Source organism: Aulostomus chinensis, chromosome 15, assembly GCF_037954235.1.
Source record: "Aulostomus chinensis isolate RoL2024-O1b breed Wild chromosome 15, RoL_Achi_v1.0, whole genome shotgun sequence".
Taxonomy (NCBI): Eukaryota; Metazoa; Chordata; class Actinopteri; order Syngnathiformes; family Aulostomidae; genus Aulostomus; species Aulostomus chinensis.
In genome coordinates, this window is record NC_141334.1 from 14,455,007 (window position 1) to 14,474,982 (window position 19,976).

Consider the following 19,976-nt stretch of genomic DNA (forward strand, 5'->3'; position numbering starts at 1 on the left):
CCATAGCCAAACCTCGATCACGTCAGTCAGCTGTTTCGTTAAGAAGATCTCTGTGTTTCCTGTTTACATGCTAACAATACTAAATACAAAATAAATATTTATGTTTAGCGGGACAGGGCCAGGGGTTGCATCAGTGAGTTTCCATGTCCTCCGCACGCTACCTGGAGGACCTCTAGAATATGAGTTGGTGTGTGTCTATTAAATAAATCCTCCTTTTTATATGCACCAATGAAGTGTGCAGTCATTATGGGTGGTGCACAATTTTTATCTGTTCTTCCTCTTAAGAGAGTGAAGAGGAGACCGATAAGAGTAGCACAGACTCCAGACTGCCCCTCACCTCAGTGCGGTTAAATGAATGGAAATGAGAAGATGTGTGTGTGTGTGTGTGTGTGTGTGTGTGTGTGTAGAGTCTAACAATGTGTAGCTGTAAGATTTTTGTGTGCCAGACTGCTTGTGTGGCATATAAAGTTATAGGTGTGTGTGTTTGTGTGCTGTCCTTGTGGGGGAGGGGGGGGGGGGGATCATGCTCAATTATTAAATCCCACATGGTGTGTGTGAAGAGCAGTTGGTTGTTGCCACCTACACCTCCATGTTTGCTGCAATATTAAATGAAAGATACAAACACACACACACACACACACAATCATTTTGATTTCATTAATATTTCTGGATTTGATTGCTTGCGGTGATTAAACACAGGTTCAGGCAGACTTGACCTGAGCTCTGCCAAACAAAGCCTCGCGAGTGTGAACATAATCAAACACACACTTCAATCACAAACACCTCTTCAGTGCAGCAAAAGTGGAAAATGCATTTTCACAATTCTCCAAACAAGAATTCATATTACTTATGATAATAAATAAAAACATGCCTACCATCTTACGATGTCTTAGTTTCTTGGTTTTCCGCACGTTGTTGAGGAGCTGGCAGCCCATCTTTCTAGCGTACCACACGGTCATGAACATGATGTCTCAGTGCAAAAAAAAACGGAATCAGGGTTGAGACTGGGGAGCAAACCTTGCTTACCTCCCAAAATAACATACACACCCAGTGAACTCGTGTCCAGAAGAGTACGCACCAGATGTGTGTGCTTTCAAAAACACCACATAAGCATTCTTGCAAAGTGATCCATCAGATCTAAACACTGCCATAACTCACCAAAGGGTTTCTAGATTGCCTCAATTAAAAATATATACATTTCAACTCTGTTCGTGCCCCTTAAATAAACTGACATTAGCATGCTTTGGGACGGAGGATTATATTACAAATATAATTTCAAATCCTGAACTGAAGAGCAAACACGACCCAATTAGTGCATTCTTGCTATAGATTTCCTCTGAAGAATCCCCATTCCATCCCCCCAGACAAGAGGCTCCTTATTATCGGACACCCTGTGGTCCATGTCTTGAAAAACATAAAAGAATAAAACAAAAATCACCCATCCAGATTAAAAAAAAAAAATCAGCATTTTAAAACAAATCCTTCAGTTCCTCGTCATCAGTGGGCTGCCTTCCTGCTACCACTCTGTGCTCAACGAGAATGCAGTTCATGTTTTCTGCTGCCACCCCTCCCATCCCCTCCTGCTGCTGCTGCTGCTGCTGCTGCACAGCGAGCAGGGAAGTTTGACGGCAATTACTTAGCTGTCTGTCTGTATAATGTTGATGCTGCTGATGTGAGAGGGCGAGGAATTATACTTTGGCTGAATGTAGAAGGACATGCAGCTCAAAATGGCCTAACTTGTTCCACTTGAAAACGAGAGGAGGGAGGGGAGCTGGAGGCCTTGAAGTCCCAGTTCCACTGCCAGTCTGTCAGAATAGTGAAAACTCAACTGTGATTTTGTTCTTTTCATGTTCTGAATGTTTTTTGGACACTTGAAAAAAAAAATAGGTGATCGAAAGACTAGGGCTTGACCTCCATGGGATTTTTTGGGGTTGGATTATGAGGGATTATGAACTGTTATACCTTTTATTATCTGACATGACATCAGTGCTGCACTGCCTGTCCTAAAAAAGTGTTGACACATCCACTAATATCAGCTAATATCAGTTAATATTGACCAGAGAGTTAATCAGTCAAACCCCCAGTGATGCAGCGATGTGTGAAAGGAGTTACTATCATTGGGTTATATGTTGTGTATATAAACATTTAATGTCTACTAAGAAAGCATTGCAATTATTCTGCAGCAATTTCTACAAAAAATAGTTTTAAAGCAAATTATAACTTTTTTGCCATGAATTAACTCGAATTAACAACACAAAGAAAGAATCTTTTTTAGCTAATAGTCACGACCCTGTAACCCTGCTGTAAGGTAATTAATAATGTTGGCCATTTATTTTATCCTTCCATCCATTTTCTACCACTTATTCCTGTTAAGGATCGTGGGGGGGGGGGGGGGGGGGGGTGGAGCCTATCCCAGCAGCCTTCAGGTGAGAGGCAGGGTTCACCCTGGACAGGTCACCAGTCCATCACAGGACCAACACATAGAGACAGACAACCATTCACACTCACTGTCACACCTACAGTCAGTTTAGAGTATCAATCAGCCTCGTCCCCTCTTGATGTCTTTGGACTGTGGGAGGAAGCTGGAGTACCAGAGAGAACCCACACAGGAACAGGGAGAACATGGAGACTCCACACAGGAAGATCCAGTGCTGGAGCCGGGGCTCAAACCCGGAAAATTTCTTGCTGTGAGGTGACAGTGCTGACCACTGCACCACCGTGTAAAAATAACTTGTGGTGAAAGGAGCCTTAAAAAAGTGCACAACTGATTGCAATGAAAAGAGTGAAAAAAAGAAAGAAAGAAAACTCTTAGCATCTCACTTGAGCACTTTCCGTCTGAAAGACAGATGGATCGCCAGGCGAGTAACACACACAAAGACATAACCATTCAACATACTTATGTAAGGACATGCTGAAGGACAAGCTGTCAGCTCATTTTGTTAAATAAAAATCCTCCGTCTACCTATCCAAATTTCTCACCCTTCCAATCGCAAGGTCTGCTCGATCCGTCTTCTGTCATCAAGCATGAACAGCGTTCTCTCTCTCTCTAGTTCTGCATGCACCCCCCCCCCCCACTACCCCCCACCCCCACTCTCCTTCCCAAAGGACCTGGACTGCTGCTGCACAGTAATTACTCTGAAGCTGCAGGGACATATTTAAACATTTATTAAAGAAAAGTAAGGAGGACGGAGAATATGAAGGTAGAAACCAGATACAGACCAGACGAGAGTGCAGCAAAGAACTACATTTAAAACATGCGCACCCGTGTGTGTGTGTGTGTGTGTGTGTGTGTGTGTGTGTGTGTGTGTGTGTGTGTGTGTGTGTGTGTGTGTCTCAAATACATCTTTGAGGTTGGCTTGACAGATATTCCAAAGCTGGATTTGTATGAAAAGAAAGAGTTCTCTGGTTCGGAAGGAGAGAAAGCGTATCCCTTTCCATTGGAGTATAACATAAACTGGGCAGCAGCGGGTGTCTTCACTCTCCAGTCTGCTGGTTTGTGCTCCCAGCTTGTTCTGGTGCTGGATTAATGGTGTGTGTTGTGTAATGTTTTCAGCTGAAGAGCCTCAATCTGTCCATGTAAATTTTTTAAATTTTCAAGATGGATCCCAGTCAGTGAATAAAGAATAAAACTAAAAGGCATGTGGGTTTATTTCAATTCCATTAATGTGCATATTTTTGAGCCCCCCACCCCCCCCCCATCTACTCAAGTCTTAGCTGCCAGTCAGAGCATTTTACTCTTATCTTAGTTAAAGAAAACTTCTATTTGAGTCCAGTTTTAATGAATGAAAACCTTTTTTTTTTTTTGCGGTGAGCCTTAATGTGTCTCTTCAGGTTCTTTTGCATGATTGATTTGATTTGATTTCAGGAACTTAAGTACATATTTGCTCAGTCAGGACCCCTTAAGGCAAAAAAAAAGTAAAAGGAAAAAAAAAGAATTGCCATTACAGTAAGTTTAATTTGGTGGAATGGCTCATTCCATGAGCATACATCGAGAGCCAAAGGCAGGGAGAACAGTCAGAGACAATGAAGACAGAAGTGACACTGATTACGTCAGATACAGAAAGTAGAGGAGGAGTTGGAGCAGAGGTGAGCTGAGAGGAAGCAGGGAATGCAGCTGAAATAAGGCACCTTGGATGCATGGAAGGAGCACAGGCAAAGGCAGGGAGAACAGCGAGCTCGTATTCACCCGTAAATCACCTGTTTGTGATTTTAGTCGACAACATCTGAAAAACATGGTAACTGACAAAGAGGTTTCACACAAGTTGAGTCCAAACACAGGTATGAGTTTACAGATAATTGGAAGACTAATTAAGAGAATTCAGCAGAACTTAGTACATCGATAAATGAGTGCCTTTTGAATTTGTTGTAAAGGTGAATGGATAAACTTTCTGCCACACTCAAGGTTTTGCAGTTGTCTGACAGCATTATTTTTTGTTTTAAATCCTTTGGATGTTTAGCATTTTTATCCCAGCACCCATCAGATGATGTCATCATCAAATATGCAGCACCATACACAAGGACATACTAGTCTCGTAGAGAAGCGGTGGCCGGGGGGATCAATATCAAAAGTTCTTTGTGGTATCATGTGAAAAAAAAAGTAATTAAATTATCTTGCGTGTTAAAAAAAAAAGTGTCACTCGAAGCTGGAGCACCTCTTTGCTAAATCACGCCTAACCTAAAGATCTCCTCTTACTTTGCCAAATCATTGCAGTGCTCCTAGAGTCAATCCTGCCCATAAATCAATGGGGCCTGGAGTGGTGCTGGCAAACCCCACGCCATTAAAGCAATAAAGAGGCAGACTGACGACGCCGCCTACACACCAATGACAACTACGCGAGTACTACACCGGCTGCAAAGACACCCACACACATTACTGCAATGCATCCTGGAGATACTATGCCAAACCAGTGTGGACAATTCAAAGTATACATTTATTTATGGATTGTTCATTATTTAGTGGTGTGTGTGTGTGTGTGTGTGTGTGTGTGTGTGTGTGTGTGTGTGTGTGTGTGTGTGTGTGTGTGTGTGTGTGTGTGTGTGTTATTCATGACTTCAGGTTGAAGGGTGGTTGTGTTAAATAGATTTATCATCAACGTGCAGTGTGTATCCAAGGTCAGCAGACGTATTTACAGTAGTAACTACTTCAGAGGCACTTAAGATGATCCCGTTATTCCCTTTTAGATTAATTACATTCACTTAAACTTCTAATCGTTTTTTTTTAATTCATATCTTCCTCATGTTTATAAATGATCATTTATCTTGTATTGGGTCAAATGGCACTTTTCTATGAACTCTGCTGTCATTACATTAAATATTTAGCTTTGAAACACCAGACGAGCAGTTACCGGGAGGCTGATGTCGGATTTAATTCATCAAATAGAACCTGTGTTAGTAAGAAATCTTTAAGGCTCAAAGTTGATTCTAACTTGTTGATTTAGGAGAGACCCTTAAAATGAATGGCTGTGTCAGTCTTTAGGACTCCCTTCTGCACCTAAACCGGCTCCTAAATCTGTGAGAAGTAGTGAAGAGGACTCTTAGATCACGAAGACCAAATAACAAAGAACCCCAACACAGAGTCACATGAACATTTAAAAGGATTCTAAGCTTCTTCTTTCTCAAACGGTATTACTTTGATCAAGAGCCTTTTGATGATATTCCACTTCATCAATGATGTTCTTAGTTGTGCAAGAAGGAAAAACAGTTCATGAGTCTCTTTTGTTTGGAGCGTGTGGCGTCTTATCAGCCGTGGTCGGAATCTAGACTGGGATTTAATGGCTGCTTCTGTTCACTGATTATTTAACCAGATTTGTTCACCAGTCAGTGTATTATTCTTAGCTTCATATTCAAACTTTTATTTTTAAATCTTTACTCGAAAACGGCAGCAGGACACCCCTTTCCACTATATTTCTATGATGACATCACCAACAGGAACACATCCCACAACCGGCAGCCAATCACTGCAGACCAAGTCAACTTGAAACATTCTCTTTGCTTAAGATTTCCTCCAATTCTTTGTTAAAAGTTGTTCTCGGCAGCTTTTTGAATTGGTTTTAAGAGGAAACTCAAAGCTAGGAAGCTTTTAGTAGTATGATAAAATGTTTCCAGTGAGTCACCCATCCTTTCAAAGTTCTGAAAGTCCCTCTGCACAGTCTAACACTGACACCTACAGGTTTCTATGTGCCCTTCAAAAAGATCACATCTGTCCATCAAATCCTGCTGCCGCATGACACCGTCAGCATTCAACCCAAACCAAAGCTTGAAAAGTGATGTAGTATTCGTTTTGTGTCACGAGGGCTTTGTTTGGCCTGTTTTAGGAAATATTACTATGCAGATGCCGAGCTGCAGGAACGCGTAGAACAAACAAATCTGAATATCACATGATTTGATAGATTGATGGAAGAACATTCATAAGCTTGTCATTTCCAAACATCTGACTTCAGGCCTCAAAATAATCACAGATTGAAGCTGAAGACAGTGACACTGAGAATGAGTGTGAACGCCGTCTTGGCGCGATCAGACACATTTGAGTGAAACTACACCGAGTAGAGACAGGAAATGGGGACATGACTGATGATGATACCGGCGACTTTCCGGGTGACGGGTCGGAACGGATTGCTGTGCTCTTACCAGTGTGGAAACAGCTGAGGTGTACATTGGAGTGTGTCCTGTAGACATCAACACTGGCTGCAAAACAACAGAAGGGAGAGGGTAATTGTGCAGGACATGCAGATGGATACAGGGGAACAAAAGTGGGTGTGGCTTCTTCTCCTTTTTCTTTTTTAGTTCATCAGAGCGGGCTGCTGACAAGTCCATGCGTGACCTTCTTCACACGGGACGATTCACTATAACCAGTTTACTAGGACCAAGATCAGCTATGTTATCAGAACTGAAGCACACATCGTGATAAATTCACCAATCTGCGACAAACCTGCAGCCCGTGCTGTGAATTGACCCTGTACCATCATGAAGGCACCACTTGCAAAACACGGATGGTTTACCGTTGTGTAACACAGTGTTGTAGCTATGTTGTTGTATCCATGCATGAATTCAATTGGATTTTGACTCCTGCGACTCTTATCCATCATTTGATGATATGTTAAACCACAAATACACGTGTAGAGCGATAAAACCTCTTTTTTCCACCCGTAATGGATTGTCCTTTACTCTCATATTGACAGGCTACTGAAAAAAAAAGGTTGTTTAGAATCGGTCACACTATAATAGACTGTTACATCTGTTGAATCAAAATTGATGTGACTCTGCAATGACAACTAAAGCTGCTTCTCTGAACAATGCCTGTGCATTGTACAATGAAGCAGCAGTTGCAGTGCTTTTACATGTCAGGAGACACTCTCCCCTCCCACTGGGGAAGTATTACATTGCAGCAAAACATCATTAAAGTATGAATGTTAGGACAGCTGTATCTGCTGATCCAGATATCTGGGAGGTAAGTTATTGCTGATCCTGATATTTACAGATATTATCTCTGCACCTCTCTTTTCTTGCGCCGACTGTTAATGATCCCTCCGGAGACCCTTTAGTCAGTGGCATGTGAGCAGTAGTTGAAGAGCAGAGATGAAACAAACAGACAACGTTGAACTTGCACATCAACAAATGTCATAACCCTTCAAGATATATTTTCTATATTCGTCTCTGATTGTGATGAGGGTTTTTTTTTTCCAACAAAGTTGAAATGGTTTTAATGAGAGTATTCTGTATTTATGCTTTTTAGAAGTGTTATTCTGGTTGTCAGGGCTTTGTTCATGCGCTGCAAGGCATCTGTCATGAACACCTGATCAAACTACCCTCCCCCTCCCCTGAGGTCCCTCAGGCCCTGGTCAGACCTGGCATTAACGTATGTCTTGGGGTGATCCGATCACAAGTGACAGCTCAAAGTAGATCAGTTCACACCTGACATTATCTTAACTTCAAGTCATGTCTTCCTCACTCTAAATGCGCTGTTGTTGTTTTTTTTACCAGCAGGAGGCAGTAATGCGCTTCATTTGTCTGATCTGCTGAAAATTCAAGCAGCGATGAGGATGTTTTAACTGATGTAGCTGCTGCCTGTGGTCCTGCATTGAATTGAATCTTACATAGTCACAATTTGGCGCTGAGGAGAAATGCTATCCTTATTCAGGTCAACCACTTTTGGCCACAGGGGGGCACCAGAGTCAACACAAACTTAAAGCTCATAGTAGCAGCTTTAAGGTATTCAAAACCAACTGGACCAGATCATCCACTTCACGTGTCCCAGCCCAGATACCTGGTACACGTGTGAGTGAGCGACCCAGACCCCCTCCGAATTAGCTCGCATTCAATCCAGATGCATTTTTTCCTACCTTAGATAAATAAATGTATACAGCATGACAATCATCCCATCGCAGCCTGCAATGAAAGCATCACTACAACCCTACACAACATCCATCACAGGTCGGAACAGTGTGTGCGAAGCAGAATACCTGAGTACTTACACACTAGTAAGAGGTGTGAAACTGTGATATGGAGAAATGGGATGAATGCAGGTATCTGCTAAAGATACTCAACATAACACACAATAAGAGGAGTAACTAAATAAGGAGTAACAGTGTAGGTAAACCACATCATCATCATCCTCCTCATCATCATCATCATGGCCGTCATTATCACTGTCAACCTTACTCTGAAAAACAAAATAACACAATTAAAATCATAAATAGCAAAAGCACATTTGTTATTTTCATCAGCATAACCATTACCCAAACAAATACAATATACAAACTCAGAAGTAATTGAGCATAAAATAATATTTGAATGTTCCTCTTTCCATATGAGAATATTGTTTCTTCCTCAGGAGGAACACAAGACTCCATAAATAATCGGAAATAGAAATAGGGCCACTCCTGGTTACCAAAGTATCGTGTACAACATCAACACACTCCCTTTCATGCCGGAAAACAATACTATCGAGACTTCATTTTACAATAATGTAGCTCGTATTGTTACTATCATTTTAATGCTTTTCCCCTACTACTTTATTTGCGGCACCAGTGTTTAATTTTTTTTTTTTTTTTTTTTTTACAAAAATCTCTCTGATGCAGCACCTCTTCAAGATTTTGCATTATTACACATAATGATATGGGATGAAGAGAAGGTTTTTGCAACCTAGATATGAACCGCACATTCCTCCAGACAGAAGTGCTTTTGTTGCATAGAGGCAGCACATGAATAACAAGGCGCTAATGAAGGGTATTTGAAGTCATGGTGTACAAACACCACTGACTGATGAGTGGTCAAAAAAGTCTCAGTGCAACGTCTTCAGTTTAGCCGCGTTATGGTGATTTTTCTGCCACTTCTATCTTCGGACACTCCTCGTTTATAAGCAGCTGTCCTTCAAAATACATCTTGTCCACTCATTTCAGTGGAATATGACTCACGCAACAACTGCAGATATTTAGTCGAGCTAGTGAAGGGATTTGTGCAAAGATTGTAGGGGACATGTACATCGTACATACTGAGAAATGGTCTACTTTCCATGCCAATGATCCTATTTCATTTCATATTCGAGCTATGGATCGAGGATTGTGTGACACCCACAGTTCTTTTGTTCTGGGCTGAATCAGCAAATGAGTCTGATTTGCAGTATTTTCTCTTTTGGTTTAAAGCCAAGCACACCAAAACAAACCAAACACACCAAACACTCCCTTATTTTCAGTGTCCTTATTCTGTTGATGGCAACATGCCGAATTTTTCTTGCTGACAACTCAAATCTTTTTAAAATTAGACACCAATGCTTAATTTACCATTTTCAAAAGGGCCAGTCATTTCCTAAAACAACTGGATTTTGACGATTTATCAATCTGTACTAAAACAGGAGGGAATGGTGATTTGAATGGGGACTATTTAACTGTGGATTAATACATGGATTGGCGCTGTTGTTGGTATTTATTTACAGGAGCAGAACAATTTCTTTGGGACTCAAAATTGACCACGTTGCCCATGATCATCATAATGAAGAAGCAAATCACCCCAGTGCAGTGGCATATTGATGTGTTTTTTGGACAACAATAGAGGTGAATTGCGCGGAGGACAATACTTGTTAATGACCAATGTTAATTGTTGATTGTTGACGAATAATTATTACTTAGCACAAACAGACACTGCATTCCTGATATGTGGTTTGAAACCTCAAGCCTCCAGGAGGTGGCTGAATGACTCGTGTAACAGATATGACACAGTGAGGATGTCACGCAGCACATCGTACATTTTCAGACTTAAATTACTCCGTAATGGTGTATTTCCATAATAAATGATGCACCCATCATTTCTGCAGGATTACTGGTGCCTTCATGCTGGACAGCAAACTCTTGGCGAGGGAGAATGGATTTATAAAACCTGCTAGAAAGGTCAGTAAGGAAAATGTGGACACAAAATAAAATCTTATGCTCTCACATGTTGTTCCAGTTTCCACCCAGTCTTATTTTTCAGTCTTTTTGCTGTCATGATTATATAAGAACCCATTTGAAAATGTCACCTTTCTGTTGTGAACTGATGTGGAATTTCAGGCAAGGTCGTGGGGCCCAATCAGGGGCCAGTTAGAGTCCGGGCCTCCTCCCGCCTGAGCTTCGGTACCTTTTTTCTTAGTCTAAGTTTCAAAAAGTTTCACGGTCCAAGATACAACTAAGTCCTGTTCGTGAAAATATTTTAAACCCAAATAAGCACTGGACTCCAGCAAAGTTAAGTCCAGAGAGCTTTATTAACTTTGCAATGTCCAAAGCCCGAGCTGTCCTGCAAAACAACTGACCTAGTACAGACAATGCAGGAGTTCTTATACCTAGAAAGTTGGCATGGGGATGGTACTTGCCACAATCTCTATTATATTTTTGTGACACTATTACATCATTTCTGGTGGAGTCTTCTTCAGGAGTGTGGAACAGTTCTCTAAAGGTGTCTTGAGCATGACTACAAGTTAAACTCTTCAGGCTGTACAGAAGTTAAAAAGACTACACCTTGCGCACTTGGCGGGCCTGGCAGTGTGCTAACAAGAATAAAACGTGACAAGGAAAAATCACCCAGTTAGTTAAAAGAAAAGTAGTAAACCGAAACAAGTCACCTTTTTTCATTAAAGGAAGTGGTAAATCAGTAAATCATGATCAGAGAAAAAAAATTAAAAAATCATTAGTTCAACAAAGGACACAAATTAAACATCAAATTAGACACCACAGAACTTCCACCAGCTGCGGTGGCCACTAGATTCAAGGTCAGAAAAGCATAGGGTCAGACGTCCAGACACTTAGAGATGAATAAACCACGAGTAAATTATGGCTCATTTTATTCAGTACTGAACGCTCTCTAGGGAGTGGGTATGGAGTGGATTAGTAGTTAGTAGTTCTAACAGTTTTTTTGTTGGCCAAAGTTACAGCAGAGGTTTAGAGGTGCTGCAACAAATCACTGCACCCAGTAGACCTTCAGGGAAGTAGCTTTGGCTATGTGTCTGATCTAAAAAGTACTCAATTAAATTACGAATCAATTATGATTCTATAAATGCAAACGGAGACTGTTTCAGAGAAACGTTTATTTGCTGTTATTTCTTACAGAGAGTCGGCCAGGATTAGTTATATTTTTACAGGCAAATACTATCGATGGCTTTTGCATCTGGTCCTGTTTCCCATCCACAACCATTCATTGCGCTAAGCTAACGAGCAGTCGGCAGGTCTGTGGGGGTCTCAGCTTCCTAATGCGCACGTCGAGGGGACAATGGTCTCTATCCAAAAGTCTGGCTTTGCAGAAGATAGCAAATATGTGCATTACTTAAAAAGTTGATGTTCCACTTTAACACGCTGTAAATTCCAATGAGTGTCGTGAACAAAGTGGCAAAATTAGAATTTATTAAATATTAAACAGGCTTTTGCTGATAACTGCCGAACACAGTTACACTCCTGGATTGCACTGACCTACGTCACTCAGGATGTGATATGCTAATGGGATGCTCATTTGAGGGTTAGTTCTGTTGCACTGTGCCACCTAATGAGTTGTTCCTAGCAGCTCGTGATACCTGGAACTTATTCTCCAGTGCAACAACTCTTCACATGGTTGTCAGTTTGACAGTTTTCCTGAACCAAGTATCCTCACGGCACCCTCAAGGAGAAATCTCTATGACCACTCCAGCTCATACTGAACAGGCTGTGTATGTTTTAAATAGCTGTGGTGAAGCATAGTAACTATAAGGCTCATTTTTCTTCTCATTAAAAAGAACATTTTAATGGCCGTATTCACTCCTCAGGGACATCGGGGTAATTTCATGTGGGAAATAGAGAAACACCCCACCCACCCTCTCACCCACAAAGTAAGTAAACACAGGAAGTCTTAATGCTGTTGAGCATTTGTGGGTATAGGAGATGGATCATTATTAAGTGGGCATTACAGCTTACACCTGCTTGCGTTTGTAGTTACAGAATGTATTCGTTAATGCACTCCAGGCAAAGTGACTGCGCTCATGTTCCCACTGATGTCAGCTGTATGCTCGGGCTGTCTGGCTACCCACTCTGGTGTTGTCTGTGTCGACGTCTCACGGAGATTTGTTTCTCTGGATTTGCATTCTAAGTCTTTACCATCAAGGAGCAGTTCAGTCTGGAGGTTCACCACTGCATCCTGCATTGCGCTCTGCAAAGTTAGCCTCCACAGCTCACATTTCCAGTGTCAAAGCCTCAGGTCACTCAATGGAAAACGATCAGTGTCATTGGATTACATGAGGAAATTTCCACAAAGGCGTACGATATACAGCAATCGATTCAGAAGGTCTTCGTTGGTACAGCCCTTACCGCATCACGCCTCTATCGTGATAAATGGATCTCTGAGTACATCCTGGTGGTCCAATTACTACATCCTGCATGCATCTTGAGTCCAATTCCACTTTGATGTTTATGCTGTTAAGCTATAATATCATGTTCATCCACAGGCAAAGTTGATCTGATTGTTTAAGGTGCCAAGAGATGGATTTTTTCATAAAGTTTCTCATAAGGACATTCTAGGACAGAGAGCTTCAGGAGGGCCTCAGCCTCTAATGAGAATGTGACGTTCAACAACCTTGCTAAATCACTCGTTAAACTGGATAACACCACACTAACACGTTTCACATCTACCTCGTCATTCTTTGCGCACTTTCATACCAACAAAAACAAAATTCAGTTTCCCTAAAAATCCATCCCAGAGATAAATACGGTAATAACCGTAATTAACCAGTAAATAGTGCAACACTTTTAAAGAATTCTATTGATGTAAAACACGAGTTTAAAAGATTTTTTTACACTGAAAACATATTTGTTGTTGTTGTTGTTGTTTTACAAACATAGAATATGGGTTTTTATATTTTCTCATAATCAGGAGCATGTATTTGAGGTAGTGGAGCTCAGTAGTGCAGACGCTGTTTAGTGCTAAAAATAAATATAAATATGTAGCGAGAGAGTCGGTATAAGGAGGAGAGTTGCGGCGGTACAGCTGCAAGTTTCATGTTAGCTTGATAACTGTAACATGATGTAATATAATGTAATATAATGATCCCCTCCACACATGTAGGCAAAATATTCTCTACAAATATGAATGTGTGTGTGTGTGTGTGTGTGTGTGTGTGTGTGTGTGAGAGAGACACTGTTTGTGCAGAAATAGAATTATAATTATTTATATTAAAATCCCCAAAATAACATCTGGGTTTTTCCCTCATTAAGAAAAATCAATCAATATTGAAATATTTTTAATGTCACACAAGATGTTTCAAAATCATATTCATGTATTTTGAATCCCAGATCAGGACCAGCATCCAACCCTTTTGTGATGTCACAAATTTTGCTCCTATGGCCACACCTTAAAATCAGATCGTCACTCAGCACAGAGAAAAGATGCATGTGCAAACAGCCTTCTAGTTTCAAACTAGACTGAATTGATCAAACATTCAACTGTAGGCACAAGACGGCGAGCACACGTTTGTCTGAGGAGAGACTTTAAGGAAGTAGTCGTTTTCACCCAGACCTTTCCTAACTCCATGAAAATGTTTTGAACCGTATCCAGACGCTGACACATCAGAAAACTTTTTTTTTTTTTTTGCCACAAAATCTGAAATTACACCCACTTCTTCTTCTGCTTTGGTTTTACTGGCAAACCAAAACCAACATTAAGTACAAGTCCACGCAAACAACAAGTCTGCTGTACTGGAGCGTGAAGAACTTGCAATCTAATGTTCAAGCTGAATATGAATTCATAAAACGATAAGTAGTATTACTGTTTTAAAATCTACAGAACAAAATTTCGTGTTGCTGTGATCCACCAGCATCTGAGCTGAATTAAATCCAGGCGTAGAAAATATCAGCGTAGAAAAAACAAACATCATTACGTCTATAAATCAGTATGACGATTGAATTAGATATTTCAAGCTGGAAATGTATTCTGGGTAACTAGGGGCATCATTATGACGATTCATTGTGCATTAATTGATGTATATAATCAGAACAATCAGCTCCTCCAGTAGCTTCACTGCATGAGCTCAAAAGTGATCACTGATAATTATGCTGAAAAACCCCAGATAATTGTGGCCTACTGCTTCAGTGATGATGATGAACCCTGCAATATATTCCTGTGTGTTCCCTGTTCAAGCAGCATGTTTATGTTCTAGCACAATAACCGGCCCCATTCTTAAGTGCTGACAGCTGAGTGTATTGTGCTGCTGTAATAGTGTTAGGTATTGATCAACAATGTGTGTGTGTGTGTGTGTGTGTGTGTGTGTGTGTGTGTGTGTGTTTCTCACCTTGACAGGAGAGATATGTGTGTGTGGCGTGTAGCCATGTATGGCCTCCATGGCAGCAAGGTTCTTGTCGCTCATGTGTAGCATCTCGGCACTTTTCCCTGGAGCCAGATGTGCTGGGCTGTGCTCCAAGGGGGGCGTCTCCTCATCCTGGTACCTGTACTTCTGCAGACATGAACACACACACAAACACACACACACACACACACACACACACACACACACACACACACACACACGACTATTAGTCCAAACCTCTTGAGTACAGGAAACAGCTGTTAGCCTGCTTAATTGAAATCTAAGGCCACTCATATTGTCGGAAGTTGATCATCATAATCAGACTCTATTTTGTCTTTCCTCACTCAAATGATAAACTCTCCTCTCCAGGGAGCAGCAACACAGATGAGTCTCAAGCTAAATGCGGACATGGCTTGTAAATCACAGAACATGTGCGATGCCTACAAGTGCAAAGTGAAGTCATCTAGAAACTGAGGCCTCTATATGTTGCCATTGTGAGAGGAGCAAGGCGGTCATCCTCCACAACCACATGGAGCAAACAGAGCCGTGACTCACACTCATGGCTCTACAGTAGCAGATCATGCAGCTTCTTCCTAGTAACCTTCCTCCCCTACCGATGTCCCACACACGGGCAGTGTGCCAGCAGCCCACTGTGTTAGCCACACATGGTGGATTCCATTCTAAGCGTGATGACACAAAATCTGCACACAGCACTTTCCATCACAATCTCATCAGAAGGTGGGCAGCGTCACAGTGGAGGTCTAGCCCACTGTCCTGTATGTGGTTACACATCCGTCATGGCTCCCAGGCCAACAATACGCGCTGCTGCACTGCAGATGTGAAGCTTTTGAGAACAGACGTTCGGAGTGATCATCTGAATTTTGGCTGATAGCCTGATGGCTATCCCTGCCACTCTCCCCTCCTTCTATTTGGAGGCAGACGGAGAGGGAGGTGCATCACCGAAACCCTGTCTCAGACGGGCTGCCTAGCAACCGGAGCAGAGCAGAGATTGCAGTGCCACAGTTGGGGGGTGCCAGCATCGGCCCTGGATCACATTACACTGAGGCAGCAAGTAAGAGAAGGAGTGAACTAGAGATGGAGATAGAGGAGAAAGTGAGGGGGATGGGTAAAAATAAAAAAAGTGCAAGGATCAATAAAGGAAAGCACAAAACAACGGCATGGAGACCAGGGAGAAAATGAATAGTTGGGTTCCATAATTACAGGTTGGTAGGCACAAAGTATGGATTTTTCTTGAGTCAGCAGTGCATTTCGGAAGTGCTACATTAACGAAAACGTAGGTGATGAAATATAATGAAAGTTAATACCAGCCTTTGCAGATAAAGAACATTCCTAATCCCGCTGCTATCAGGAAACTCCACTCATTTACATTGAATAATGAGAAAATCCCTCAAAACAGGACAATTCAATTACACGAATCACAGCACAAAGTAGCCTTGAGCACGTTGCTCTCCACCGCCTCCCCCTTTCTTGCATGACCAATGTTCATGCTGCTATGTTGCCTTCTGTCCCACTGGTGGGGGATGTGGCTTGTAAGCGTCCTTCTGGAGCTAGGTGCATTTCCTGTGGCCAGAACTAGGGCGACAGAAAACTTAAGATACTGACTAAATCCTTCATCTGTAATTTGGAACGGCAAGCTTGATTTGACAAATGCAAATAGATCAATGAGGTGACAAAGTGTGGCAACATTAGAGGTAAACTGGACATTAATCCACGCCCCATAAAATACACTGATTCTGGTAACTGAATCCCTTTGCATTTATACGGTGCTTTTCTAGTCTACCGACCACAGAAAGCGCCATACAACACACTCACCATTAACACACACACACACACACACACACACAGTGCCAACCTGCTCAGGAGGAGGACACATGCCCTCTGGAGAAATCTGGACTTGAATTGCCTTTTGTGTAGTTAGAGATCATTAATATACACGTCTACTCTCTATTTTACTGTGAACTGATTTGAAATTGTACAAATAAAGACTTCACCTGTATTATTTATCCCTGTAAAACCATTAAAAGTATAAATGTCTTGCAGCTGAAAGATGGTTATCGTTATGATGTAATATTTTAATGATGAAAATATAAAATTCATTAAAGATACACACAAATCTGTGTTGGCATTTGAAATAAGCTAAAGTTTTTTTTTAACTTGGGAAAGAGAGGGCAGTATTCAGGGTATAGCTGCATTTGGTTGTCATGTTGGAAGTGTGAACATGTTAGGCGGCACGGTGGTGCAGTGGTCAGCACTGTCGCCCCACAGCAAGAAGGTTCCGGGTTCGAGTCCCAGCTCGGGCACAGGATCTTTCTGTGTGAGTCTCCATGTTCTCCCTGTTCCTGTGTGGGTTCTCTCTGGTACTCCAGCTTCCTCCCACAGTCCAAAGACATCAAGAGGGGACGAGGCTGATTGATACTCTAAATTGACTGTAGGTGTGACTGTGAGTGTGAATGGTTGTCTGTCTCTACGTGTTGGTCCTGTGATGGACTGGCGACCTGTCCAGGGTGAACCCCGCCTCATGCCCGAAAGCTGCTGGGATAGCCCCCCCCCCCCCCCAGACTCTTAACAGGAATAAGTGGTAGAAAATGGATGGATGGATGGAAGTAAGAACATGGCAGTTAAGGTCCATCAGCTGGAATTAGGCATGCAAAACAAACAAAATATGATGTAATCTCGGTTTCTGACATTATATCAATACAAAATATTTCCTTCGGTTCTTTTCTTACAAGCAGCAAGGTTATAATTGCTTGCAACAATTAAAATTGGTTTCTACTGGTACAAGCAGTTCACTTAATTACTATGCTGCAACAGAAAGCCTTCGGGTGTCCCAGGATTTATGCTATCAGTGTAAAATCAGAGAAGAAACCCATTTCATTTTAACCCATTAATGACCACATCGTGCACGTCAGATTTAAATCTGAATACATTTTCAAAATCTGTCAAACGTGAACAGACACACTTCCTACAATCACTAGTTCTTACCTGTATCAAATTTATTCATATGGAATAATAGATAAATATTCCAACGTTTTTTTATTGTTTATTCCCTGTGAAAAATAATGTCTGTATCTCAGAAACATCAAGGAGCAAAGTGCTTTTTCACAGAGGAGACAAACATACAGGATTCATTTATCTGTTTTTTTATTGTTTCATCCTACCTCTGCCAAAGAGCAGCACTCCCACAGTCAAGTCAATCTGAATATCAAACATATGCCCACTTATGCAGCACTGCAAATATTATATATGGAAAACGTTCCATGAACACATAAACCTTTTCTTCAAAATTATGACCCCTTTTCGTAATAGAATAATTTAGAATCAATCTTGAAATGAACGTGATATTATTCAAGAGATTTTGAGAGGAGAGTCTGCACTGTAACTGCACATGGAGCAGCTGAATAAACGTGTTAACTTAATATAGAGCAAATGTCAAATGCTATCTACCGTCGTCATCTCAGTTGGTAATTCAAGGACCGAGCTCCAGCTTTTCAATTACTGTACATTAGGTAATGGAACGAAAGCTAACCTCAACCCTCAGGCATGTCATTTCCAAGAAACTTTAACTGCAAATGCATTTAATGTGTAGAATGTTACAGAAGCCGGGAAACGCTGCTGCTCATGTGAGCTGAAGCGGCAGCCTTGGCGTCATTCATTTATTTTGTTTAACGTGTGCTGATGAGTGTTTCATGCTCCATATGCACGCAGAGGTACGACGCTGTAAAACTTCATTCCTGTTTTTCAGCACATTTCAAACTGAAGGGTGTTTTCGTGTAAATTAAATAAATATACTTAATAAGAATCACTTGTAACAAAAACATGTATTTTTTATTGCGTGTTGCTTTTCTATGAAACTCTTTTGTCTCTGCAACCACGCAGGGTTTTAAATACACATTTCCATCCATCCATATCCTGTTAAGGGTCGCGGGGGGCTGGAGCCTATCCCAGCAGCTTTCGGGCATGAGGCAGGGTTCACCCTGGACAGGTCACCAGTCCATCACAGGGCCAACACATAGAGACAGACAACCATTCACACTCACAGTCACACCTACGGTCAATTTAGAGTATCAATCAGCCTCGTCCCCTCTTGATGTCTTTGGACTGTGGGAGGAAGCTGGAGTACCAGAGAGAACCCACACAGGAACAGGGAGAACATGGAGACTCCGTATAGAAAGATCCTGTGCCTGAGCTGGGACTCGAACCCGGAACCTTCTTGCTGTGAGGCGACAGTGCTGACCACTGCACCACCGTGCCGCCCGTGATAAAGTGAATGTTCATCGAAAAATGTATTCAGTGAACATTTGTGATTGTCTTTCACTTGCACCGTAAAACCAGCCGCACTTGAGCTGAGACTGTTTAGCACCTTTCAAAAATCACACTGACACTGGCACCTTTTCTTCAAGGCCTCCTGGCTCCCTCAGAGCCCGCTGAGAGAACAATGTCTCCGAGGGTCAGCTGTTCACTCGATATCCACTAAGGTCTATCAAAGATACCGCCACTGTTGCCTTCTCAGTTGATTTTCACTCTCAAGTGTCTCCTCAAGTGCCAAACCCCAACACAGCTTTCATCTCATTTGCATTATCACGATTACGGTTGCCAGCCAACACCTACCCGAACTGTGTTGTGTGTGTGTGTGTTTTTTTTTTTTCATGTGTATATAAGCCTCAGAAGACAGGAGATTCACTCATCGCCTGCCAGTGATAACTTCAGACTCCTCTCTAAGGTGTTTCAGCACAACACCCTGACAAGTGTTAGTATCCTGTAGCTACGTATGGCGCAACAACAACAGTCTTTACATTCACCATGGGGCAGGTACAGAAAGCTGCGCCAGGCAGGATGCTGCAAGGATCTATCCTGCTGAAATTAAAAAGAAGGTCTCTAACAAAGAAGAGCATCGATATCCCCCAGTTAAGACAATCTAGACACACTCTTTGTCCAAAGTCCGCTGAGGGGTGTTTTCACTCTAATCTCTACCTGAACAACCAGCTCATCAATAAAAGCTACTTTTCACTGCAGTCAGCAAATAAGGAGACATAAATAAATATTACATCATCTCTGGATGGATTTACCTCTAAGGTGACTGCCGACATTCTAAGAAGATGAGGTCAGTTTACAAGTTAATACTTTTTCCTGAGAGCCTAATCAAACAGTACATTCAAAATGACACTAA

At 41.7% G+C, this 19,976-nt stretch overlaps 1 protein-coding gene across 4 annotated transcripts in view; it reads right to left on the reverse strand.

Moving 5' to 3' along the window:
* Positions 1–19,976, reverse strand: part of dlg4a (discs, large homolog 4a (Drosophila)) — a 63,651-nt gene that overhangs the window by 16,598 nt on the left and 27,077 nt on the right. For 3 of the 4 annotated variants that reach the window (XM_086225752.1, XM_086225753.1, XM_086225750.1), the window contains exons 2-3: positions 14,774–14,935; positions 6,628–6,684 (exon numbers count right to left, since the gene is read on the reverse strand). In XM_086225752.1, the coding sequence (XP_086081878.1) occupies positions 6,628–6,684; positions 14,774–14,935 (219 nt within the window). The remainder of the gene's footprint in view (positions 1–6,627; positions 6,685–14,773; positions 14,936–19,976) is intronic. The other variant, XM_086225751.1, reaches the window with a different exon arrangement.